Source organism: Gopherus flavomarginatus, chromosome 9 (assembly GCF_025201925.1).
Source record: "Gopherus flavomarginatus isolate rGopFla2 chromosome 9, rGopFla2.mat.asm, whole genome shotgun sequence".
NCBI lineage: Eukaryota > Metazoa > Chordata > Testudines > Testudinidae > Gopherus > Gopherus flavomarginatus.
The window spans coordinates 73,092,912-73,114,881 of NC_066625.1; the positions used below are offsets into that span (position 1 = coordinate 73,092,912).

A 21,970-nucleotide genomic window follows, 5' to 3' on the forward strand; every position below is an offset into this window, starting at 1 on the left:
ACTAACCAACCAAGAACTGAAACTATCCAATGGCACTGTAGATTGAGGAAGAGGATCCAGGGAGGATCCAGTCTCCACAACCACAATGGGAAGGAACAGAAGAAACTGGAGTTGTCACACCTCCATTTATATCCTTGCCCTCATAACATTCAGGAATAGCAAGAGGAAGGGTAGAAGAGGTGCAAAAGTGTTTCAACTTCACTGCTATTAAGTATAAAACTGTCAGAGCTGCACCACAAGCATATCCCAAGGGTGGGACTATGTAGAGGCCACTTGAAGAAGAACATTAGGAAAAAATATATCTGTGATCAATAGCTGGTGTCCACGTGCCATACACACGTAAATAATATATTTTTAATGTATTATGTTATTCTGTTAACTACTCTAACAGATTAAAACTTACCCATCAAGCTCAGCTGTTTCAATGTAACAGAGACCATGTGGTTCACTGCTAGACAGAAGTAACAAATCAGCCTGTGAAAAAAAAAGTGATGTTAAATATATTCTGTCATCTCGCAAAGCTGTAAAAGGATTGATAAAAGGCTCATATAAGATACAAAAAAGTTCCAAGATACACCACCATGTTCTCTGTAATTTTTCTTATCTAAATATATAGCACAAATATTTCTTTCAAATTCTCATGTCTGAAACAAATTTAATTTTTTCCCCTAAATTACCAAACAGAGAAAACATGCATACAGACTTTATGGACCAGATCCTCACCTGGTATAAACTGGCACAGCTTCAATTACTTCAATAAATCCATGAGGTGGATGAATTGACATTTTTTTTTTACACAAGGTACAGATCTTTAGACAGCATAAATCAGTGTACTTCCATTGAAATTAGAGGATAATCTACTCTAAAATTTGTAAAAGTGAGTCTTTTCATATTTAAAATGGTTCCCATTCATGAACATTAAGGTTTTGCAATGAAAAATTCCTGCAGGATTTTGGGTACAGGTGATTCAGCATACCGTGCATGCATAGTGCCTTCACTACTGGATAGGGCTAGAAAAAGTTATTGCTGTCTTGGTGATGTCAGTACTTCACATCATAAAAAGTGTGCCCACTTTTACTTGACAGATCATAGTATTTTTGATGGAGAATTTATAATATAATAGACCTTGACAGGATGTGCTATAAATACACTTTTAGGCCTTTATTTTACATAAGCACAAAGGAGTAAGTGAAGAGTGGTTTTCTTTACATGTAAATAAAGCTTTAAACATTACTCAGATGTATATTTGTGTTTAATTACAATACCATCCTCCTGAGAAAAGTATTTTAAGTTATACAGGGTCAAAGCAAGGGCTTGTCTACACTACCGCGCGGGGTCGATGCAACTTCAATTTTGTGAATAGCGTAGCTGAAGTCAGCGTACTTAGATCTACTTACTGCGGTGTCTTCATTGTGGTAAGTAGACGTCTGACACTCTCCCGTCAACTCCGCTTGTGCTCCTCATTTTGGTGGAGTACCAAAGTTGATGGGAGAGAGCTCAGTTGTCAGTTTATTGCATCTATACTAGAAACGATTAATTGACCCCCGCTGGATCAATCGCTGCCCTCTGATCCGGCCGGTAGTGTAGACAAGCCCTCATTTCCAAAGAGGGTATCAATGCATGTGGGAAACAAGGGGCAACAGCCACACAATACACACAGAAAGATAGAGAGAGGCAAGTATTTGTTACTATTTTATTTCTCTGTGACATGTACTATGGAAGAAAATATTTGAACTACTTACAGCTACAAATGTATTATTCTCCAGTTTAATGATGTCACCGGGTCTTACATTCATCCATTTTTCATTCTGTAATCTATGAAAGATAAAACGCATACACATACACACTTATTTTTTTCTAGAAATATGTTTAGTGAGAGATAGTAATTTACACTTGTAGTCTTAAGGTCATTTACAGGGTATTAAATATGGACCATTACACTACAAAAATCAATGCTCAGAGTGCACTACTCAAAACAAACACTGTTCCATTATTAACAAATCATCTGTATGACAAACTACTGACTACTATCCATTTTATAATTATTTCTGTTGGTGATAACATTAGTAAAGACTTTATTCAGTAAGATCCCTACCAGATGCCTGTATACTAGAAGGATCTTTGTCATAATCATTACACATATGACTGAAGAGCAGGAAACAGAAATGGAGAAGGGAAACGAAAACATGAGACAGCAAAGTGGGAAGAAAGATTTAGATGAGTGAGATAAGACATGGAAAAAAGTAAGAAAAGGAAAGAAAATAATGAGAACAAAGAAAACAGAAGAAAAAATGAAATAGCAAGCTGTTTTCAAGCTTGCTTGAACAAGTATTCATCATTGCTAACATTGAAAAACTCTTCCATGTTTGCACTGGCTAATTCAAATGCATTATAATTAGGGCCCTACCAAACTCATGGTCCATTATGGTCAATTTTATGATCATAGGATTTTAAAAGTCATAAATTGCAATATTTCTGATATTTAAATCAGAAATTTCACAGTGTTGTAACTCTAGGGGTCCTGATTCAACTCTGAAGGCAGCAGCACAGAAGTAAGTGTGGCACGGTATGGTATTGCTACTCTCACTCCTGCGTTGCTGCTGGTGGGACACTGACTTCAGAGCTGGGCACCTGGCCAGCAGCTTCCACTCTCTGGCCACTGAAGGCAATGCAGAAGTAAGGGTGGCAATACCACAACCCTCTACAATAACACTGTGACCCCCCCCCATCCTCTTTTGAGTTGGGAACCCCAGTTTGACAAACACTGTTCTCCCCCGTGAAATCTGTATAGTAGAGGTTAAAAGTTCACAAAAGACCAGATTTCACAGGGGAGACCAGATTTCACAGTGCGTGCTGTGTTTTTCACAGCCATGAATTTGGTAGGGCCCTAATTACAATGCAACAAAGGGTATGCAACTACTAGATATTGCCTTGAATTCGAAAGGATTCCCCAAAACTGTAGCCAGCCAGAGGAAAAACAGACCATGTGCATCAATATAACTTTCAGATGTTTTTGTATAAAATTCACTGAGATGTCAGAAAGCTTGTGTCCTATTGCAATGAAGCATTAATAAAGTACTTCTCTGTAGTGATAATATAGCAGTAATGACCAATTCCAGTCAAGTTCAGAATAAAGATGGGTTATTACAAGGTAGTAACAAAAGTTGGTTTTATTTTTAGCTAAAAAAATCTAATTTACTTGTCTTATAGGCTGGAAAACAGTTTAAATATTTATACAACTGTGAAATATGCCCTGCACTATCAGCATGCTAGGTCATTTGGCTTAGACATTCGAAGAACTTCTCTTTAATACTGATCCAAGTACATGTTGTTCTGGAAAGTTTTCAATTGCAGCATTTTCATCTAGAGCCAGAATTCGCTCATTTTCAAGCTCTCTTCTCTTCTGTTCTTTATCTTACATGGGGAATTGTACGTTGCAGCACATATAACTTAATTTTATTTAGTTTTTCAGGTGCACTTATGTATTTGGATAATCTTTAAAGGAAACAGTTGTAGGGAACGTAATTTATTTGCAGTATTGTTGTTTCTCATGCTAATTTGTAGGACAAAACTTGAGGGAAAACTTAATTGATAAAGATAGAAGTTTTAGTCATCATTTATAGTCCAAATAGGACCCTGGATCCTTACACATGAGTTTCATGATAATTTGTATCCCAAACTAGAGGCAAATATCATAGTTTGGGCCCAACTCTAATTGACATTAGTAATGTATTGTTAATCTAGTCATTATAAAATCTGTTTAAAGAACATTAATCCCAGCAAGAGCTGAAAAGTGCTGGAGAATTAGTGCTCTGCAAAGAGATAAAGCATAACCTTGCTCTTCAAGTGATCTCTAACAGGCAACTCAGAACTGCAGCCAGTCCTCCCCCAGCAGAGGGACAAGTCACCATGACATTTGAGGGCTAAGGATTCAAGAGGAATCCAGGAAAACCACTAAGCAAACCCACTTATTAATATTAACATTAGCCTCTGACACATATTGAAAAAGTCAGAAAATCCAAAGCTATAGCTCATGTTTTGCCCTGAAATCATTCTGTTCTGGAGGGATAAGAGTGGGGAGCTTACATCATCCTGAAATATGGGGCAGACTCAGACTCAGTCATGAATTTTTTGGCTTTTAAAAGCACTGCAACTATGCTATTTAAATATGATTTTTAAACAGTAAAACATCCCCGGGGGATGTTCATGCTTGGGTTTTTTGGTGTGTTTTTAAAGGAACTTTTTTTCTGGAAGGTTTTTAGCAGTGTAGTGTGAGCCCTGTGAGCTTGAATCTGTAGACCCAGGCTCTGAGATTTGCTACCATAGGTTTTAAAATACAGTGTAGATGTAGCCTAATTAGTCTTCCCTGAAAGCAGTCTCTACTGGCTCCACATAGGTCAACATGGAAGGTGGAATGGAGGATTAAAATAAGGTCGTGAGATCTCCAACTATGTAGATCCAGTCATCGTAACAGATTGTGCAAACAATGAAGAAGAGCAATCCAAAGGCTCCACTGTAGCCCTGCATCTTGGCCAGATTAGAGTGTTAATTCTCCTCTCCAAAAACTGTACATTTTATATCTCAATTTATTTGGAGTGGTGACTTCATGTATCTCCAATTAATATTTTAATAAAGCAGTATATATTATGTTTAATTTTAAATCAAGAAACTCCACACCTTTCACCTACAAAGACAAATTACTCTGTCTTTATGCAGGGGCCATAAATTTAGTCAAAACAGTCATTTTAAAAATTAATTTACATACCCAACCACACCCAAAGCCATCACTCTGCCCTGTTGGATCACTACAATATGCTGTTGTGCTATGCTTTAAATGTGTATGCAATTGAAGGCTGATAGCTCCAAAAGAGTTGACCCATTTTACAGTTACGTAAGCAGAATGTGCTATATTGTGCATAGAAAAAAAAAATCCTTCGGACAACATCTGAAAACTATATACTGAACAGCAGATACCAGTTTGAACCTAGATTGTCTTGGACATTTTGATTAGCTCACTTAACACATCAGAAAAAATGTTAAGCTGCACTAGTTGGAAAGGGAGAAGAGACAGAACATTTAGGGGTGGGAGTTTCAAATGAGTTAATGCCAACGGGAAGCTGAAAGCCTAAACCCCATAGACTCTATAGAAAATCCCAGCCTAAATTGATTTCAGAATGGGGAGAGATTGAGAGAAAAAGACACAGTGAGAATGAAAAAGAGAATGCATCAGAGCACATGAACTGCTTTGGAGCTCTCTGTCTATTAACTCTTTTAAATTTTGCTTTTTGACTTTCCTGTAATGTCCTCAATGAGTTCAGGTAGCATAGAGTTCAAATCATGATTCTGTGGATAGATATTATCCCAATTAAAATGTCAAAATACTAAGGAACAAAAATGCTTACTATTCTGATATTTCTACTGCTTTTCAAAATTCAGCCCTGCTTAACAGGTCACCTCATGACACATGGAATCTTGTTCTGCTCCCACATAAGGAAACCATAAGGATTCACTGGAGCCCCGTGGATTCACTGTACGTGCATTACAGTGACTCCAGTAGAAGCCAGGCTTGCAAATACAGCTATTCAATGAATACAGATAGATTTGGACAGGGCTCAAACTGCTTCTGGCATTTTTACCACCATTTTGTGGCAAGGGCTGCTAGAGCTACATCTGTAATGGGGCTCCCAGATGTCCTGGTACCAATTTGGGTAGTCTGATGAGTGTACCAGTTTGTTTTGTTTTGTTTTTGTGGAATTCTCTAGTGTAGACAAGATTTAATATCATCTCTAGAAAGTGCCAAGGTGAAATATATAAATGAAGGATTATGAAGATAGAACAAAATACAATTTAAACATCAGGACATTGGCGGCAACGTATCTAGTGCTTTTTGTACGAACCACCACTTTAACATTTTCCATTAGCATTTGACATAACAAAATCCCACTTCTTGGGGCTCAAGTATTAAAAAGCATCTTAGGTTAAAGATCAACTTTTACCGAAGTCTGAGTTTTCACTTAACAGTTGCAATTTCTTGTTCTGAAGACACATTTGTGAATTAGTTCTCCTTGCAGAGACCACACTTCAGAGAATAAAACGTGTAACATGGAACAACGGTACCTATATTTTAAAAACACCAGTACAGAATAAATCATACTCCCTACAGAAGGGAATAACCTGACCAGCTGTGGCACCAATACACAAGACAGCATTAGATTAGCCATTTAGATGCCCCTAGTGACGCTCTTAACCAATCAGTCTGTACTAGAGACGGTCAAGAGAGAGCAGAATGTTGAATTTGGAAAAAAAACTAATTGTGCAGCTCAGCAACTAATACCATGTTATGTGCGATGCAGAAAAACAAAATAACAGTGTTTCTCCAGGGGTCAGTCTGGTATGGTTAAGTATCCAGCATTGCTGGGGTAAAAAAAATGAAGTCATAAATATCCATTTAGACACAAGCAAATTTGGTCCTAGGCACATGCAATGCAAGCAACTGTTTGGTCCCTATACTTCTGTACTCCCTCTAAATCCCCCATATTTTTGTGCTGATTTAGCAATTCACAGGTTGACCCACTCTCCATTCCAGAAGCCGGTCTGACAGTTGGAGGAAATTTACTGCCAAATAGGATTGGAGTGGAGGAAATCCACTGCTTAATCCTCCCCACACCTCTGCCCTTCTCAGATAGCTTGGGGCCCCACCAATCAAAAAACTATCCCTGATCAGAGATGTATCTGGCTAACAAGAGTCTCTCCCTACTCCCTACAGGTAAGACAAGAGATTCATAAACAAGTAGTTGCCAAACATTACCTCAAACTATTTTCATACTATGCTGTTAGGGAAAATTGTGTGAACCAGGCAGCTACCTAGTTTTCTATCAGTTTTCTTTAGTTGTTTCACAGAGTGTGGGGGAGTCCAGCCCTGCACCCCTCTTCCTGGGACTCACAGTGACTCTCAGCCAGCCAGTAAAACAGAAGGTTTATTGGACAAGAGGAATGCAGGTTACAGCAGAGCTTGCAGGCACAGCCAGGACCCCTCAATCAAGCCCCTCTAGGGTCCAGGAAGCTTAGCCCCCTGAATTCCAACCACCCAGCCCAAAACCGAAACTAAAAAAAACTCCCCTCCTCCAGCTGGCCGATTCCTTTGTCCAGCTTCCTGGCCAAGGTGCTGACACCCCTCCCCCCTACCTGGCTCAGGTTACAGGCTTAGGTCCTGTCCCTCACCTAAAGTCATCCCCAGCTCTCCCATCCCCCACACAGACAGCCCCTACTCCATCACAAGTTGCCTCTCCTGTTAATAAGGATATCAACTGTAAATATGTAGCACCAACCTACTAGAAGGCTTCCAACTTCATTGATGTTTTTTATGAATTCCTGTTTGATAACATCCACTTTTTTCTGGGGAGGCAGCATTGTATCAATGATGCATTATCTTGATTCCACTTGTACATAATATGCAGTCATGCAAAGAACAACTGCACACAATAGTTTAATTTAACAGAGGATCAGGGCTCCAACAAGTCTAATACTAAATATTTTAAGCTTTGCACAAACGTTTACATGCAAGTCTTGTACAATGGGACAACCAGCTCTGGAAGAGTAAAACTAACGGCCTGAAATGTATTGATTAAACTGCTGCCTTTTGAAACAAGCCATAGTTCTATGGACTGAAAGTTTACCCATCCTGGGGCTTTCTTTTTATTGTTATTTTTAACAGGAACTTAGTGGCATTCAATGGAATTCATACTACACAGGGGAGCGAAACATCCCTATGCCCACTCTGTCCACTGATCACTACCTGCCCATTACATCTCTACTTGCTTTTATGATCACTGGGATTGTTCTCTCTTTTTGTTTGCTCTTGTATTGCAACTCTTCCAAGTCTATGTTACAGTCCTTCCATTTGTTACATTTAATCACTTGAGATTTATTTATTGGTAATTATTTTTGCCATTTGAGACATTTCTGTTCTGTGACTGCTTTACCTTAATACATTATTTACAATTCAAAAGTCTGTTTAAACAAATGAGCAATCAGAAAATAGCTGGCCTTTAATATCTTCAGAATATATGTTATTTATTTAGAAATAATCAAAACCAAAACAATTCAATTTTAAAGAAAAATCTTCACAGATTTATTCCAGAAAAACAAATATTCTGCCTCAGTGGAACCTCAAACTGGCTTAGCCCTCAGGAAATCTAGCAGAATATTGGGGACCTATGGTTTTATTTATGAAAAGTCATTTACAGTCAAGGAACTCAATATTTAATTTTACTGAAAGTTGATTTGGCAAATCTTCTGTAAAGTTAATGTTTCGGCACCATGGATTGCTTTGCTACATCTTATAACCACAAAACAAGCAAAAAATAACTACACCCAAGAAGGACTGCAACAGACAAAGAAGAAAATCTGTTGCCACCATGCTCCATTTAAAAAATAACTGCATCATAGCTGACCATGAGCATTCCTCCCAGAGATGATGCTTATTCTGTATGTTCAAATAAAAAGAATTAGAAGTATCTCTAAGAGAATCACCTGGTGATTCCCAGCAATGTTACAGTTCATATTTTCACCAGCGCCATATAAATTAAATGAAAACATTACTGTGCCCGTTCTCAGATCATGTCCTTGTTTACAGTAGTGATGTGGCATCCATTACACTTCAAAGCAGTGGTCACCACCCATCAATCACGATCCACCGGTCAATCCTGAAGCCTCTGCCAGTCGATCACAATCTCCGGGCTGCTAAAAGTCCGGCGGCTCAGGCAGGCCTGCCGTGGTCCCATGCCATTTTTGAAAGTGGCTGGCTACTGGCACATCTCTGCAGCCCCTGGAGGGATGGGGGGCTGGGAGGCAGCTCTGCGCGCTGCCCCCGCAGCTAGCACTGTCCCCGCAGCTCCCATTAGCCAGGAACCAGCCAATGGGAGCTGCGGAGGCGCCGCTTGTGGGCACAGGCAGCACATGGAAACCTGCTATCACCCTTCCTCCAAGGGCCGCAGAGATGTGCCAGCAGCCAGTCGCTTCCAGGAATGGCATGGGGCCACAGCAGGCAGGCAGCCAGCCTGCCTGAGCCCCACTATGCCGCCAGCCAGGAGTCACCTGTGTAAGTGCCTCCCAGCCATAGCACCCCTCACTCCTGCACCCCAAGCCCCTGCCCCAGGCTCAGCCAGTGCACATCCCACAGTTGAGAATGTTACACTGATTTGTGACATCCCTGAAGGATTTTGGATCTATAAATCACAAATGACACTAATAAAAAGTAAAATTCATGAAATGTCCAGTGGATTCTGTGAGATGAGGTGCAGTGTGATCATATGATCCCTGCACCCAAACTCCCTCCAAGAGCTTGCACCCCTCACTCCTGCACCTCAATCCTCTGCCCCAGGCTCAGCCCAAAGCCTCCTCCCACACTCTGAACCCCTAGACCCCAGCCTAGAGCCTGCATCCCCTCCCACACCCCAACCCCTTGCCCCAGCCCAGTGAAAGTGAGGGTGGGGGACAGCAAGCGAGGGGGGAATGGAGTGAGTGGGCAGGGCCTCAGGGAAGGGAAGGGGCCTCAGAGAAGGGGCAGGATAGATCCTGGGTTGATCTTAAATTCAAAAAATGATCTTGTCCATGAAAAGGTTGAAGACCACTGCCCTAGAGAAAGGGCCGGGTTAACTCTCCTGTGAGCCTGGAGTTATTAGATTTTGTGGGGACCCTGTAGACAAGTCTTTTTCCTGGGAGGGAGCTTGATGCTGGAGGGGGCAGGGGATTGGGGTGCAGGAGGGGGTGCAGGGTCTGGGAAAGAGTTAGGGTGCAGGAGGGAGAGTCTGATCTTAGGCAGGGTGGTGGGATGAAGGAAGGGGTGCAAGGTTCAGGCTCTGGCCAGGAGGCACTTACCACAGGTGGCTCCCGGCTGGCAGTGCAGCAGAGCTCAGCCAGGCTGCTTGCCTGCCATAGCCCCATGCTGCTCTCGGAAGCAGCTGGCTGCTAGCATGTCCCTGAGGCCCCAGGGGGAAGGGGAGAGCCCTGCCTAGAGGTACTTAGAACCTACCTGAGTCTGTTAGCTCCTATGATGAACCATTATAACAGTCCCTCTACTCCAAAAGAGGTGGGGATACCATTAGGAAACAGCAATTATTATATTTAGGCCATGACAAAGCTATTCTTTTAATTCCTTCAACGTGTCCAGGCTGAGCCTGAAGCTATATCAGGGAGTCACTGAGTGAAAGCTTGAGACTTATTCTGGACATGGACATTGAAATCACCCTGAAAAATAAGTCTTGATAACTCATGAGATGAGAAGAACTCAAATCGCAGACAGCTCCAAAGTAGTAACAAAGTCATCTGGATATCATCAACATCCCTTGGGGAAGATTCTCAGCTGCTGACTTCAATGGAACTATGACACTTTACACTAGTTGACGATCTCCCCCCTGTCATGTTTTATCCTGGGATTTGCCTATCAAATGGACACACATAAACTATTCTGTCTTTTAGTGGAGCAGTACCCACATGTCAGGCAAGATGCACAAAGCACAGGCATAACCCCACCCCACCCCATGCTAAAGCTCATGCTGAACCAAATATCTTATTGGATAAAGGCAACCAAAACTGGGCTGATGGTATTATCCAGCCAGGCCACAGTAATATAAGTAGGGTTGTTGTTTTGCCAAATATGAATCTTCAGAAAAGGAACAAATGAACAGTCCAGGCCTTTTTATCTGAAACTGGACAAGTTAGAAAAATACTGGCATCTGGTATTAGTATAAGTAAACCCTTTACTTGTGTACTAGCTGCCAAACAGCATAGTGGTTCCCAAGTTTGCAAACGGTAATTTTTGATCATGAAAAAGCCTACACTGTTTTCAAGCCAGGGGGTGAGAATAAGGAGAACAATTTTTCTCCTTCCTTCTTATAACCACCTTTTATGGTCTTGAAAACTGTTATGTCCCCTCTCAGTCTTTTTGTCTCCAGACTAAACAAACCCATTTTTTTCCATCTTCTCTCAGAGGTCATGTTTTCCAGACCTTCAGTCATTTTTGTTGCTCTTCTCTGGACTTTTTCCAATTTGTCCACATCTTTCTGAAATGTGGTGCCCTGAACTGGACACAGTATTTGAGCTGAGGACTAATCAGCGCCAAGTACAGTGGAAGAATTACTTCTTGTGTCTTGCTCACAACACTCCTGTTAATACATCCCAGAAAGATATTTGCTTTTTTTGTAATTAGCTTCAGGTGCAGAAAAGAGGACATCATTTGAATTGAATATCTGTGTCTTCAGGTGAAATAACTCAAGAACAAAATCTTTCCTAGTACATTGACAAGATAAACAGCTACAACAGAGTATTACTGGAGTATTTTCAGACCTGTCACTACTATTTAGCTTCTTGATACATGATGACTCTTAGATCCCAACAGCAGGAAGGATACAAATGGAATAGTTTGAATTGTGTTGAGATTTTAAAAATATAAATTGGGCATTTAAATACTAGTGAATGTATCACCAGCTGTAATGCAATTGTAATTTTGGAGTTTTTAAATAGACTTACCATTTTTGATGTCTGAGTTCTCCACAACTCTAAAACTTGGTCTCTCTCTTCACCCCCTCCCCAGCCTCCGGTCTGCCAAAGACTGAATTAGTTAACCTAAGGGCACTTTGCAATGTTCACCTTTTATTTGTAGTCTTTTTGTAAGATGACAGTTTGAAGCCTGTATGTGGTTACTACTACTTGATTATTTGGGGCAATTATTCTTCTGCCTGGATGGCTTTGGCTGGGTGGTTTGCTATGATGTGTGGATTGTATTATGTTTTTTCTTTGTTTCTATTTAAGTATTATAAATGGACCTATAGTCAAATGATAGGTGCTTTACCCAATCACCAAAGAAAGTCTGTAGGAGTGTCATAGTTTCTTTGGGCTAATATATCATTGCTTATATAAAGTAATTGTGGAAGTATGTTTCACTGACCTTTGCTTATAAATAAAAGGGACTTGTGCTCAAAGTTAAACTGAAGCTTACAGACTGTTTTGAAGTATCTATATGCAAAGCGAAATACAACAACAAAAATGTTTAGAGTGGCTAAAATGATCAAAAACATATTTTTAGTTTGAATGCAAATTTATATAACACTGCAAACATCAGAGAAAGAGAATTCACAAAAATCCCAGCCCTTCATTTTGCAGTTTAACTGTTCTCCAGATACATCTCACCACTTCTCAGACACTTATCAATTTAATGTCTGCCCTCACTAAGCAGACAGTTTCATATGGTTAAGTCAGCCCAGAACATTGAACAGAATCCAATGCACCCACAATCCTGTGAGTTGAATTCACCATTAGTCATGTGAGGATGCGGAGAGAAGTTAGTGAGAGAAATGGAAGCAAATGGGCTGCTCACTGAGAATGGAATCTCAAGGAAAAGAAACAAGGAGGAAGAAAACTCGGTACAACAGACATAATCCTACCACAGCACATTGAGACAAGTGCCAACTGCAGCTGATATTGTTCAAGGCTAGGGCTGCAGATTTGTCACAGCATTTTTTAATCAAAAAGTCAACATCAGTCACGGTAAATTTAGTAAAAGTCACAGGTTTAAGTGTTTGGGGGGAAGTTACGGGAGAGCCATTTTAAGGAGAGATCCACATGGTGGGGACGGGTCCTGCCCTTGGGTGGTGGAAGGCTTGGGGGCAGGAGAGTTGTACAAGAAGCCTGCCCAATGCTCACTTTGCAGCAGCAGCTCCTGTACCGCAGACCTGACCCAGCTCCTTGCTCTGGCCTGTTGGCTCTTGCCATAGCATGCAAGCAGGGTCCTCTCCCTGTGACACCTTGCCATCCTATGGCCCTGGTGCCACCAGATCACCTGCCCCAAGCTGGGCTGTGGCAGCAAAAGTGGTAGGGCCACAAACCAGGTGGCCCCTCAAGGTTCATGGCCTATAAAATCATGAGTACTAAGAAAAATCCCTGACACAAAGAGTCATGGACAAAATGAAAAATCACTCTCTGTGACATTTTTATCACTGTGACAAAACCTGCAGTGCTATCCATGACACTTTGCTATCTGAAGGATTAATGTTCTATTTTAAAAAAGACTTCACAAGTAGTTCTTGCTGATGCCACATGTTGCCCAGTCATTTGGTCAAAAGAAGCATTATTTGGGCTCAGGCTTGGGCATAGCTTCCTTCTGTATTTGGTGTCCAATGCAAAAAACAAAACTGTAACGCAAGAGACTGAAATAGTTGAAAACTTCATTTTGCAACAAAGAAAACACAGCTCCCACTGACTTCATGCAGCATCCTATCAGCGCTTCACAGGAGTGAACTCTTTCAGCATAATAATCTACAGTATATATCGGGGTGGCTAACCTGTGGCTCCGAAGCCACATGCGGCTCTTCAGAGGTTAATATGCAGCTCTTTGCATAGGTGTTAACTCCAGGGCTGGAGCTACAAGCGCCAACTTTCCAATGTGCCAGGAGGTGCTCACTGCTCAAACTTTGGCTCTGCCCCAGGCCCTGGCCTCACTCCACTCCTTCCCCCAAGACCCTCACCCCTTCCCCTGAGTCTGCCACGCCCTTGCTCCTCCTCCTCTCCCCGCCCCTGAGCCTCCTGAACACCACAAAACAGCTGATTGTGGTGGGTGGGAGGTGCAGCAATGGAGGGTTATGTGCTGATCAGCAGTGCTGCTAGTGGTGGGAAACACTGGGGGCAGGCTGGGGGAGCTGATGGGGGTCTGCTGACATGTTAATGTGGCTCTTTGGCAATGCACACTGGTAAATTCTGGCTCCTTCTCGGGCTCAGGTTGGCCACCCCTGCTATATATTGATAAACCTTAATTCAGAACACTGTGATGTTCTGATATAAATATGATAATATACATTTCTCCTACAGATAGCCTGTTCCCTTTATGAAACAACAATTTGGTAGTGAGAAACTTTTACCCCAAAGAAAGAAAATTTTTGCTTCACTTCTAAAAACAAATGCCAGAAGAGAGAGCAAATTATCTCTAAAGATCCTACATATATGCAAAAACACCTCTCTACATGAGCAGGACCACTTGGGCAAGGGAACTGCTGTTGCAGATGGGAAACTATCCTCATAATTTACTATATAAGGGCAAATGGGTCCAGTTACTTGGATTTCCAAACTATTTAATAATGCAATCTGTTGTTAATGAAAAAGTGACAGTGCTGCCAGTTTGCCAAATCTCCTGGGAGAGCTGTTTGTAGAACACTTCTCAAAAGAAGAGATGAAAAGAGAAAGAATAGAGATTGTCCGTAATGCCCAGTGAGGATCCTACTTACTTAAATTTTACTTGTATGATACATAGGATATAATTGCAATTAAGACAACATCAAAAATTCAGAAATGACAGGACTGCTTTTCATTATTGCTCTTTGTGTGACTTACATGCATTAGTAATGAAAGCAGCATGAAATTTACTATGCATGTGATGCAAAGACATTTTTAAGAGGAAATTTGCATAGGAATCTTTTGTGGCAGCAGCTATCTATTCACAAAATCTTTATGTTAGAGACAAGTATAAACTTCCTATACAGCAGTCTGAAAGTACCAAGACTGGTGATTTCTCACCTTACACTACGCTCACTGCAAACATTGATGAATATTATGCATAGCACATATGGCACTCGAGTGGAGGGCTAGGGGGAAGAGGACACAAAGGAGAAGAGAAGCTGAAAAATGCTGTGCACTTGTCCACAAAAATGCTGTCAAACTGTGTCCACAGTTAAGCAGACACTATCAAGTAATTTAGAGGCCAAATTTTATCCTGTTCTAGAAATAGTGTAATCTAAAAAGTAACTGCAAATTGTAAGGGCCAAATTCTGCATTGCAGTGCACATGCTCGGCTCCTATAATTCTGTAAAAATCTGTTGTTTAATTTAAAAACCATGGTTTCAGCTACAAGAAACTGAAAGGCAAAATATTTGGCTGGTTTTCGTTTGTTTCTAAACAGAAACCTATTAAATGTCTTCACTATATTGTTTAGAATGGGTTTTTTTAACCACACAAAATTATTATGTGTCTGGGCCAGAAAGGTAAAATGATAGTCAGCTGTTTTTTCCACAAGCCAAACACTGAATTAATAGGAACTTGGTCCTTAGAGGTTTAGTCTAAAGAGACCTTTTTTATTTAAAAATGTATACCTCAGCAAAAACAAAAGACTTCCTAAACATGTTTTTATTTACTGGATTTTTAAAGTACACCTTAACATTTACTTGCACTTGAAAGTCATTAAGAAGCCTGGACAGTTGAAAAGAGATGAATGAAATATCCCTAGAGCTGATATCATCACTGCATTCTGCACCAGTGTTAGTTTCCGAGAAGTCCCTAATTAGAACAGACTGCAATAATCAGTTTAGAAATGGCAAAAGGAGGGATTTCTGTATGTGACAAAACTTGGCATGTGACTCAAGGAGATATTAGGACTTGAGTATTCAGCCAACTGAAAAGGCTAGCTTCTGACAGCTTACGCTTCCCAACCTTAGTCCTCTTCTTCTCTCAGGGTATGTCTACACTACCCGCCGGATCGGCGGGCAGCAATTGATCCAGTGGGGATCAATTTATTGTGTCTAGTCTCGATGTAATAAATCGACCCCCGAGCTCTCTCCCGTCGACTCCAGTACTCCAGTGCTGCGAGAGGCTCGGGCAGAGTCGATGGGGGAGTGGCAGCAGTCAACTCACCACAGTGAAGGCACCACGGTAAGACAATCTAAGTACATCAACTTCAGCTATGTTATTCATGTAGCTGGAGTTGTGTCACTTAGATTGATCCCCCTCCTCCACCAGTGTAGACCAGGGCTCAGAGAAGATAGCCATTCAGTGATAAAGGGCCAACTTCTCTTAGGATTTGAAAGCAGAACTCCAATTCAAATTGGTGGAGTTTTATGCACAAAGTGGCAAAACTCATGTCTTTACATAAAAGAAACCTCTTATTTGACGAAATACTGACACTGAAATACTCCAGAAGGGTGGCTGAATGCACATCCCAATGACTGGAGTTAGGAAGCAGTCAAGCTACAGAAATCTGTAAGGAATTCTAGAAGCCAAAAGAAAACTTCCAATTTCTCTTTGATTCTTTCCTTTCCTTGTTATAACAGTTTTAAAAGAAAAATATTTGTTAACTTAAAGAATATTTCATTTTTTTAAAAATTGGAAGCTCTCAAATGGAACCCAGACATAAGACGGTTACTCACCTTTATAACTGTTGTTCTTCAAAGTGTGTTGCTCATATCCATTCCAATTAGGTGTGCGACTAAGGCACCCCCTGGAGTGGCGCCCTTATGGCGCCGGATATATGCCCCTGCCGACCCAACGACCCCTCAGTTCCTTCTTACCACCCGGGACGGTCGTTGGAACTGTGGAGTGCGGCATAGCCGATCTCCACTTCCCTAGCTCTTTGCTCATTTATACCTGTAGATAGTTATTATACTGTAGTTGTTAGTAGTTTCTAGTTGTAGTTAATAGTAGTTTTGTAGTTAGAATACATAGTAATTGGAGGTAAGGAGCTTCTCCCCCTTTCCCTCCTTCCCGGTACCGGGCCCATGCCTAGGTCTCCGGGCTTCAAACCCTGCTCAGCCTGCCTCAAGCCGATGCCTACGGGAGACCCCCATGACTCCTGTTTGAAGTGCCTGGGGGAATGCCATCAATCAGATAAGTGCCGCATTTGTAAGGCATTCAAGCCTCGGACAAAAAAGGAGCGGGACTTTCGTTTGAAGCAGCTTCTCATGGAAGCAGCACTTAGCCGACGCCCTCCATCCTGCGTCGAGACCCAGCACCATCGGTCCGAAGCACGCCTCCAGCACTGGATCGACCCAGCACTGGCAAAGACTACTGGCACCAGATGTCTTTGGCACCGTTACCAGCGAGGCACCGCTCGCTGTCTCCGGGAGCCAGGAAGCAGCGCAAGCAACCTGCTGCTCCTGTGCAGTTGCCTGCACCGCCTGTGCCCCCCTTGGAGCAGCGTCCTGTGCTGGACAGCCCCGCGAAGGCTCCAACTCCGGCACCGTCGATTCCGGCACTGCAAGTGCCGTTGAGTCCGGTGCACATAAGCTCCCCGGTGCACACTGTGGTCAAGCTCAGCCTGCCTTCCACCTCGGAGACTTTCTCCACTGCTCATGACCTGACTGTGCTCACTGAGTCGGGACTGTCACAAACTTCAGTACCGCTGGTGCGGGCTGTTCCATCGATAGGGAAGCCCTCCATGATGTGTCCTCCATCGCAGAGCGAGAAGGGTCGGCACCAATCTCGGTCCCAGTGCAGGTCACGGTCACGACTCAGGAGCTGGTCTCCTCCATGGCACTGCTCGTAGTCCTGGCATCGATCACCATCTCGGCACCAGTCGTACTCACAGTGCCGCTCTGTCGCAAGAAGATCTCCTTCCTGATACGGTCGGTACCGGTCCAGCTCCTGGCACCAAACCCAGCACCGGTTTCCTCAGAGTCATTCCCGGTGCTGCTCCACCATAGATCTTCATCCAAGTCCAGATCTACCTCCGGCCACCGATGCGACTGTCAGTCCTGGTCCAGATCATGGTACCGCTTGAGACCGCGGAGCTGATCTCCATCCCTCTGGCGCAGGCCAACAACGCATGACAGTGCAACCCAGCATAAGCGATCAGCTCCACCTTGGCCTTCCCGCCCCAACTTAAGGTTGTCCCAAGCGGAAAGTGGCTACAGTGTCCATGACTAAGACGCGGACGGCACTAGCCAATGGCACGACAAAAGGCAGGATCCTGCTCAGGAACCCCCCACAATGGTCCTTTTGGATCCCTTGGGCATACCATCAGGCCCAAGGCTTCCCATCGGGAGCTTCTTGTTCTGCCCACTCAGAACCTCGGGTCCTGGAGGCCACTGTCACTCACCCCCCCCAGGGGGCCCGGAGGCGACGGCCCTACACTCAGCTCAGGCTCATGCCCATAGCATGGAGGATCTAAGGCAGCCAGACCCCCCACAACATCAGGACTTGCCCCAGTACCGTTTAGTCCCGGGCGTATCCTCCTCCTCGTCCCCTGACAAGGCAGTGGCAGGCACGTCTTCTGTCCCACCACCTATAGACCTCCATGCACACCAAGACTTGCTTCATAGAGTGGCACAAAACTTGAACCTCCAGGTGGAGGAGGTGGTGGAGGTCAAGGATCTGGTGGTGGACTTTTTATCTGCCGATGCTCCCACACATATAGCCTTGCCCTTTATTAGGACCACTCAGGCTAATGCCAATACAATCTGGCAATCTCCGGCGTCTATTCCTCCCACTGCCAAGGGGGTGGAGAGGAAGTACTTGGTCCCCTCCAAAGACTATGAATACTTGTACATTCACCCCCAACCGTGCTCCCTCATTGTACAGTCCGTTAATGAGAGGGAAAGACATGGTCAACAAGCTCCTGCTCCTAAATCCAAGGACACTAGACGTCTGGCTTTATTCAGGCGCACGATCTATTTGACTGACAGCCTATAACTTAGGGTGGCCAACCAGCAGGCCCTCTGGAGCCGTTATATTTATAATACCTGGAACTTGATGGGGAAGTTCAAGGAGCTGGTTCTTCAAGCATCCAGGAAGGAGTTCGGGGCCTTGCTAGAAGAGGGCAAGAAAGTAGCCAGAACATCCTTGCAGGCTTCAACAGATGCGGCAGACTCTGCAGCTAGGACTCTAGCCTCGGGCATAGCTATGTACTGTATCTCGTAGCTGCAGGTGTCTGGTCTTCCACCGGAGCTGCAATGAACAATTCAGGACCTGCCCTTTGATGGCCAGGGGTTATTTTCAGACAAAACTGACTCCAGAGTCTGAAGGATAACTGGGCCATCATGCGCTCATTGGGCATGCATACCCCGGTGACGCAACGTAGGCCCTTCCGACCCCAACTGCAGCGCACCTACCCTAACCCCCAGCTGAGACAGGACTTTTCTAGAAGATGTGGCCACGGTGGTAGGAGGAGGCAATCTGATCCTCAGACAGACCAGAACCTGGGCCCCCCCAAACCATCAGTGGGCCCCAAACAACACTTTTGAAGGTGCACCTGAGGGCAGAGCACCAGTCTCCTTACAGGATCCTTCCCTACCTTTCACCAACCACCTCTACTATTTTCTCCCTGCGTGGTCCCACATAACGTCAGACCACTGGGTCCTACACACAATGGAAAGTGGATACCAACTTCAACTTGTTTTGTCCCCCCTTCCAGCCCTCTCTCTCCATCTCTCTTCAGGGACCCCTCTCATGAGCAACTCCTTCTACAGGAGGTGCAGACGCTCCTGGCTATCGGAGCTATAGTGGAGGATCTGAGGGGCAGTGGGTTTTACTCCCACTACTTCCTAATCCCCAAGGCAAATGGAGGACTACGGCCCATTCTGGACCTGCGTAGACTCGACAAATTTATGAAGTTTCACATGGTTTCCCTGGGGACCATTATCCCTTCCCTGGATCCTGGAGACTGGTACGCTGCCCTCGATGTGAGGGACACATACTTACACATAGCAATCTACCCGCCGCACAGGCATCTCCTTCACTTTGTGGTCAGTCAATGACACTTCCAGTTTACTGTCCTCCCCTTCGGCCTATCCATGGCACTAAGAGTACTTACAAAGCGTATAGCTGTCGTAGCTGCCTCACTCCATCAACATCGGATCCAAGTGTTTCTGTATCTTGATGACTAGCTCATTTGGGGTCAATCCAAGCTCCAGGTGCAATCCCATGTTTGGTTCACCATGAACTTGTTCAGACAGCTGGGCCTGCTGCTCAATGTCAAAAAGTCCACTTTGCAGCCAACCCAGAGAATAGACTTCATCAGAGCAGTCCTGGATTCAAATCTCACCCAGGCATGCCTACCGCATGCCCACTTCCAGTCCATGGCAAGCATTATTCATGGCCTCCGAAGCTTCCCGACCTCAACAGCACGCACGTGCCCCAGTCTACTGGGACACATGCCATCTTGCATCTTCATGACCAGACATGCCAGACTACGCCTCTGTCCACTTCAGGCCTGGCTCTCATCAGTCTACCATCCAGGTTGAGACAATCTAGACACGGTGCTCACAGTACTGACGGAAGTCTTAACCTCCCTGGTTTGCTGGCTGAACCCCAACTTCGTATGCGGGGCGATGCCATTCCATGTCCCACAGCCCTCCCTAGTCCTACCACAGACACATCATCTCTGGGCTGGGGCGCTCACCTTGCGGACCTTCGCAAACAGGGCCTTTGGTCCACACAAGAGATAACCCTGCACATCAACGTATGGGAACTAAGAGTAGTGCGCCTGGTGTGTTAGGTGTTCTGTGAACACCTTTAGGGCCATTGTGTCGAAGTCTTCACAGACAACACAATGGCCATATTTTACATCAACAAGCAAGGGGGAGCGCGATTGTCCCCCCTCTGTCAAGAAGCCATTCACCTGTGGGAATTCTGCTTAGCCCACTCAATCGACCTGGTGGTGTCGTTTCTCCTGGGAGTCCAAAATACCTTGGCAGATCACCTCAGCAGGTTCTTCCTGGCTCACAAGTGGTCGATTTGCCTGGACATTATCCATTCTCTTTTCTGGAAGTGGGGGTTTCCCCACATAGTCCTTTTCACCTCTTGTGAGAATCAGAAGTGCCAGGTGTTCTGCTCTCTCCAGGGGCGCTCCCTGGGCTCCCTATCAGATGCCTATGCCTTTCCTCTTTTCCCATTTGGTCCACAAGGTCTTTCTCAAATTGCGAAGAGCGAAGGCCCACTTAATCTTGATCTCCCTGGCGTGGCCCAGGCAACATTGGTACACCACTCTCCTCGATCTGTCAGTGACCACACCAATTCCACTCCAGTTGTTGGCTGGACCTGATCATTCAGAAGCACGGTCGACTGTGACATCTGGACCTGCAATCCCTCCATCTCACAGCATGGATGCTACATGGCTAACTCAATCTGAGCTGCGTTGCTCCCGCTCGGTGCAGTACATATTCTTGGGTAGCAGAAAGTCCTCTGTTAGGTCCACGTATCTGGCCAAGTGGAAGCGTTTCTCCTGTTGCTGTGCCCTGAGCAATACTGCCCCTCTGGAGGTGCCAGTACCTACCATCTTAGATTATCTCTTGTCCTTGAAACAGCAAGGCCTAGCAGTTTCATCCATCAGAGTATACCTAGCAGCAATTTTGGCCTTTCACCTGGGCGAAAACAGGCACTTGGTTTTCTCCAATCCCATGGTTCCTCAAGGGACTGGAACATCTGTACCCGCAAATTCAGCATCCGGCCCTTACGTGGACCTCAACCTGGTCCTAGCCAGGCTCATGGGTGCCCTGTTCCAGCCAATGGCCACTTGCTCGCTTCTGTACCTTTCCTGGAAAACAGCTTTCCTCATCGCTATCACCTCGGTGATACACGTGTCGGAACTTCGAGCCCTCACATAGGACCCACCGTATATGGTGTTTCATAAGGACAAGGTACAGCTGCGACCACACCCTGCCTTCTTAAGGTGGTGTCTGCCTTCCATGTCAATCAAGACATCTTCCTTCCAGTCTTCTACTCGAAGCCACATGCTTCTCAACGAGAGCAACAGTTGCATTCCCTAGATGTTTGCAGGGCCCTCACCTTTTACATCGAACAAACAAAACCCTTTAGGAAGACGACCCAGCTGTTCGTAGCAGTGGCAGACCGGATGAAGGGCCTCCTGGTCTCCACACAGCACATCTTGTCCTGGATTACATCATGCATCCGTGCATGCTATGGCTTGGCTTGTGTCCCAACTACGCACCTTACTGCCCACTCTACTAGGGCTCAAGCTTCCTGGCTCATGTGCCCATACCAGAGATTTGTAGGGCAATAACTTGGTCACCAGTATACACCTTCACTTCCCACTACGCGATAGTGCGGCAGTCCAGGGGTGATGCTGCATTTGGTTCAGCGGTTCTTCACTCCGCGACATCTCACTCCGACCCCACCGCCTAGGTAAGACATGGGAGTCACCTAATTGGAATCGATATGAGCAAGCACTCAAAGAAGAAAAGACGGTTACTCACCT

General features: G+C 44.3%; 1 protein-coding gene across 2 annotated transcripts in view; it reads right to left on the bottom strand.

Annotated features, from left to right (window-relative positions):
• Window positions 1-21,970, bottom strand: part of ATP8B4 (ATPase phospholipid transporting 8B4 (putative)) — a 156,769-nt gene that overhangs the window by 84,718 nt on the left and 50,081 nt on the right. For both annotated transcript variants that reach the window (XM_050966621.1, XM_050966622.1), the window contains 2 exons: window positions 1,743-1,815; window positions 404-474 (listed from right to left, as the gene is read on the bottom strand). In XM_050966621.1, the coding sequence (XP_050822578.1) occupies window positions 404-474; window positions 1,743-1,815 (144 nt within the window). The remainder of the gene's footprint in view (window positions 1-403; window positions 475-1,742; window positions 1,816-21,970) is intronic.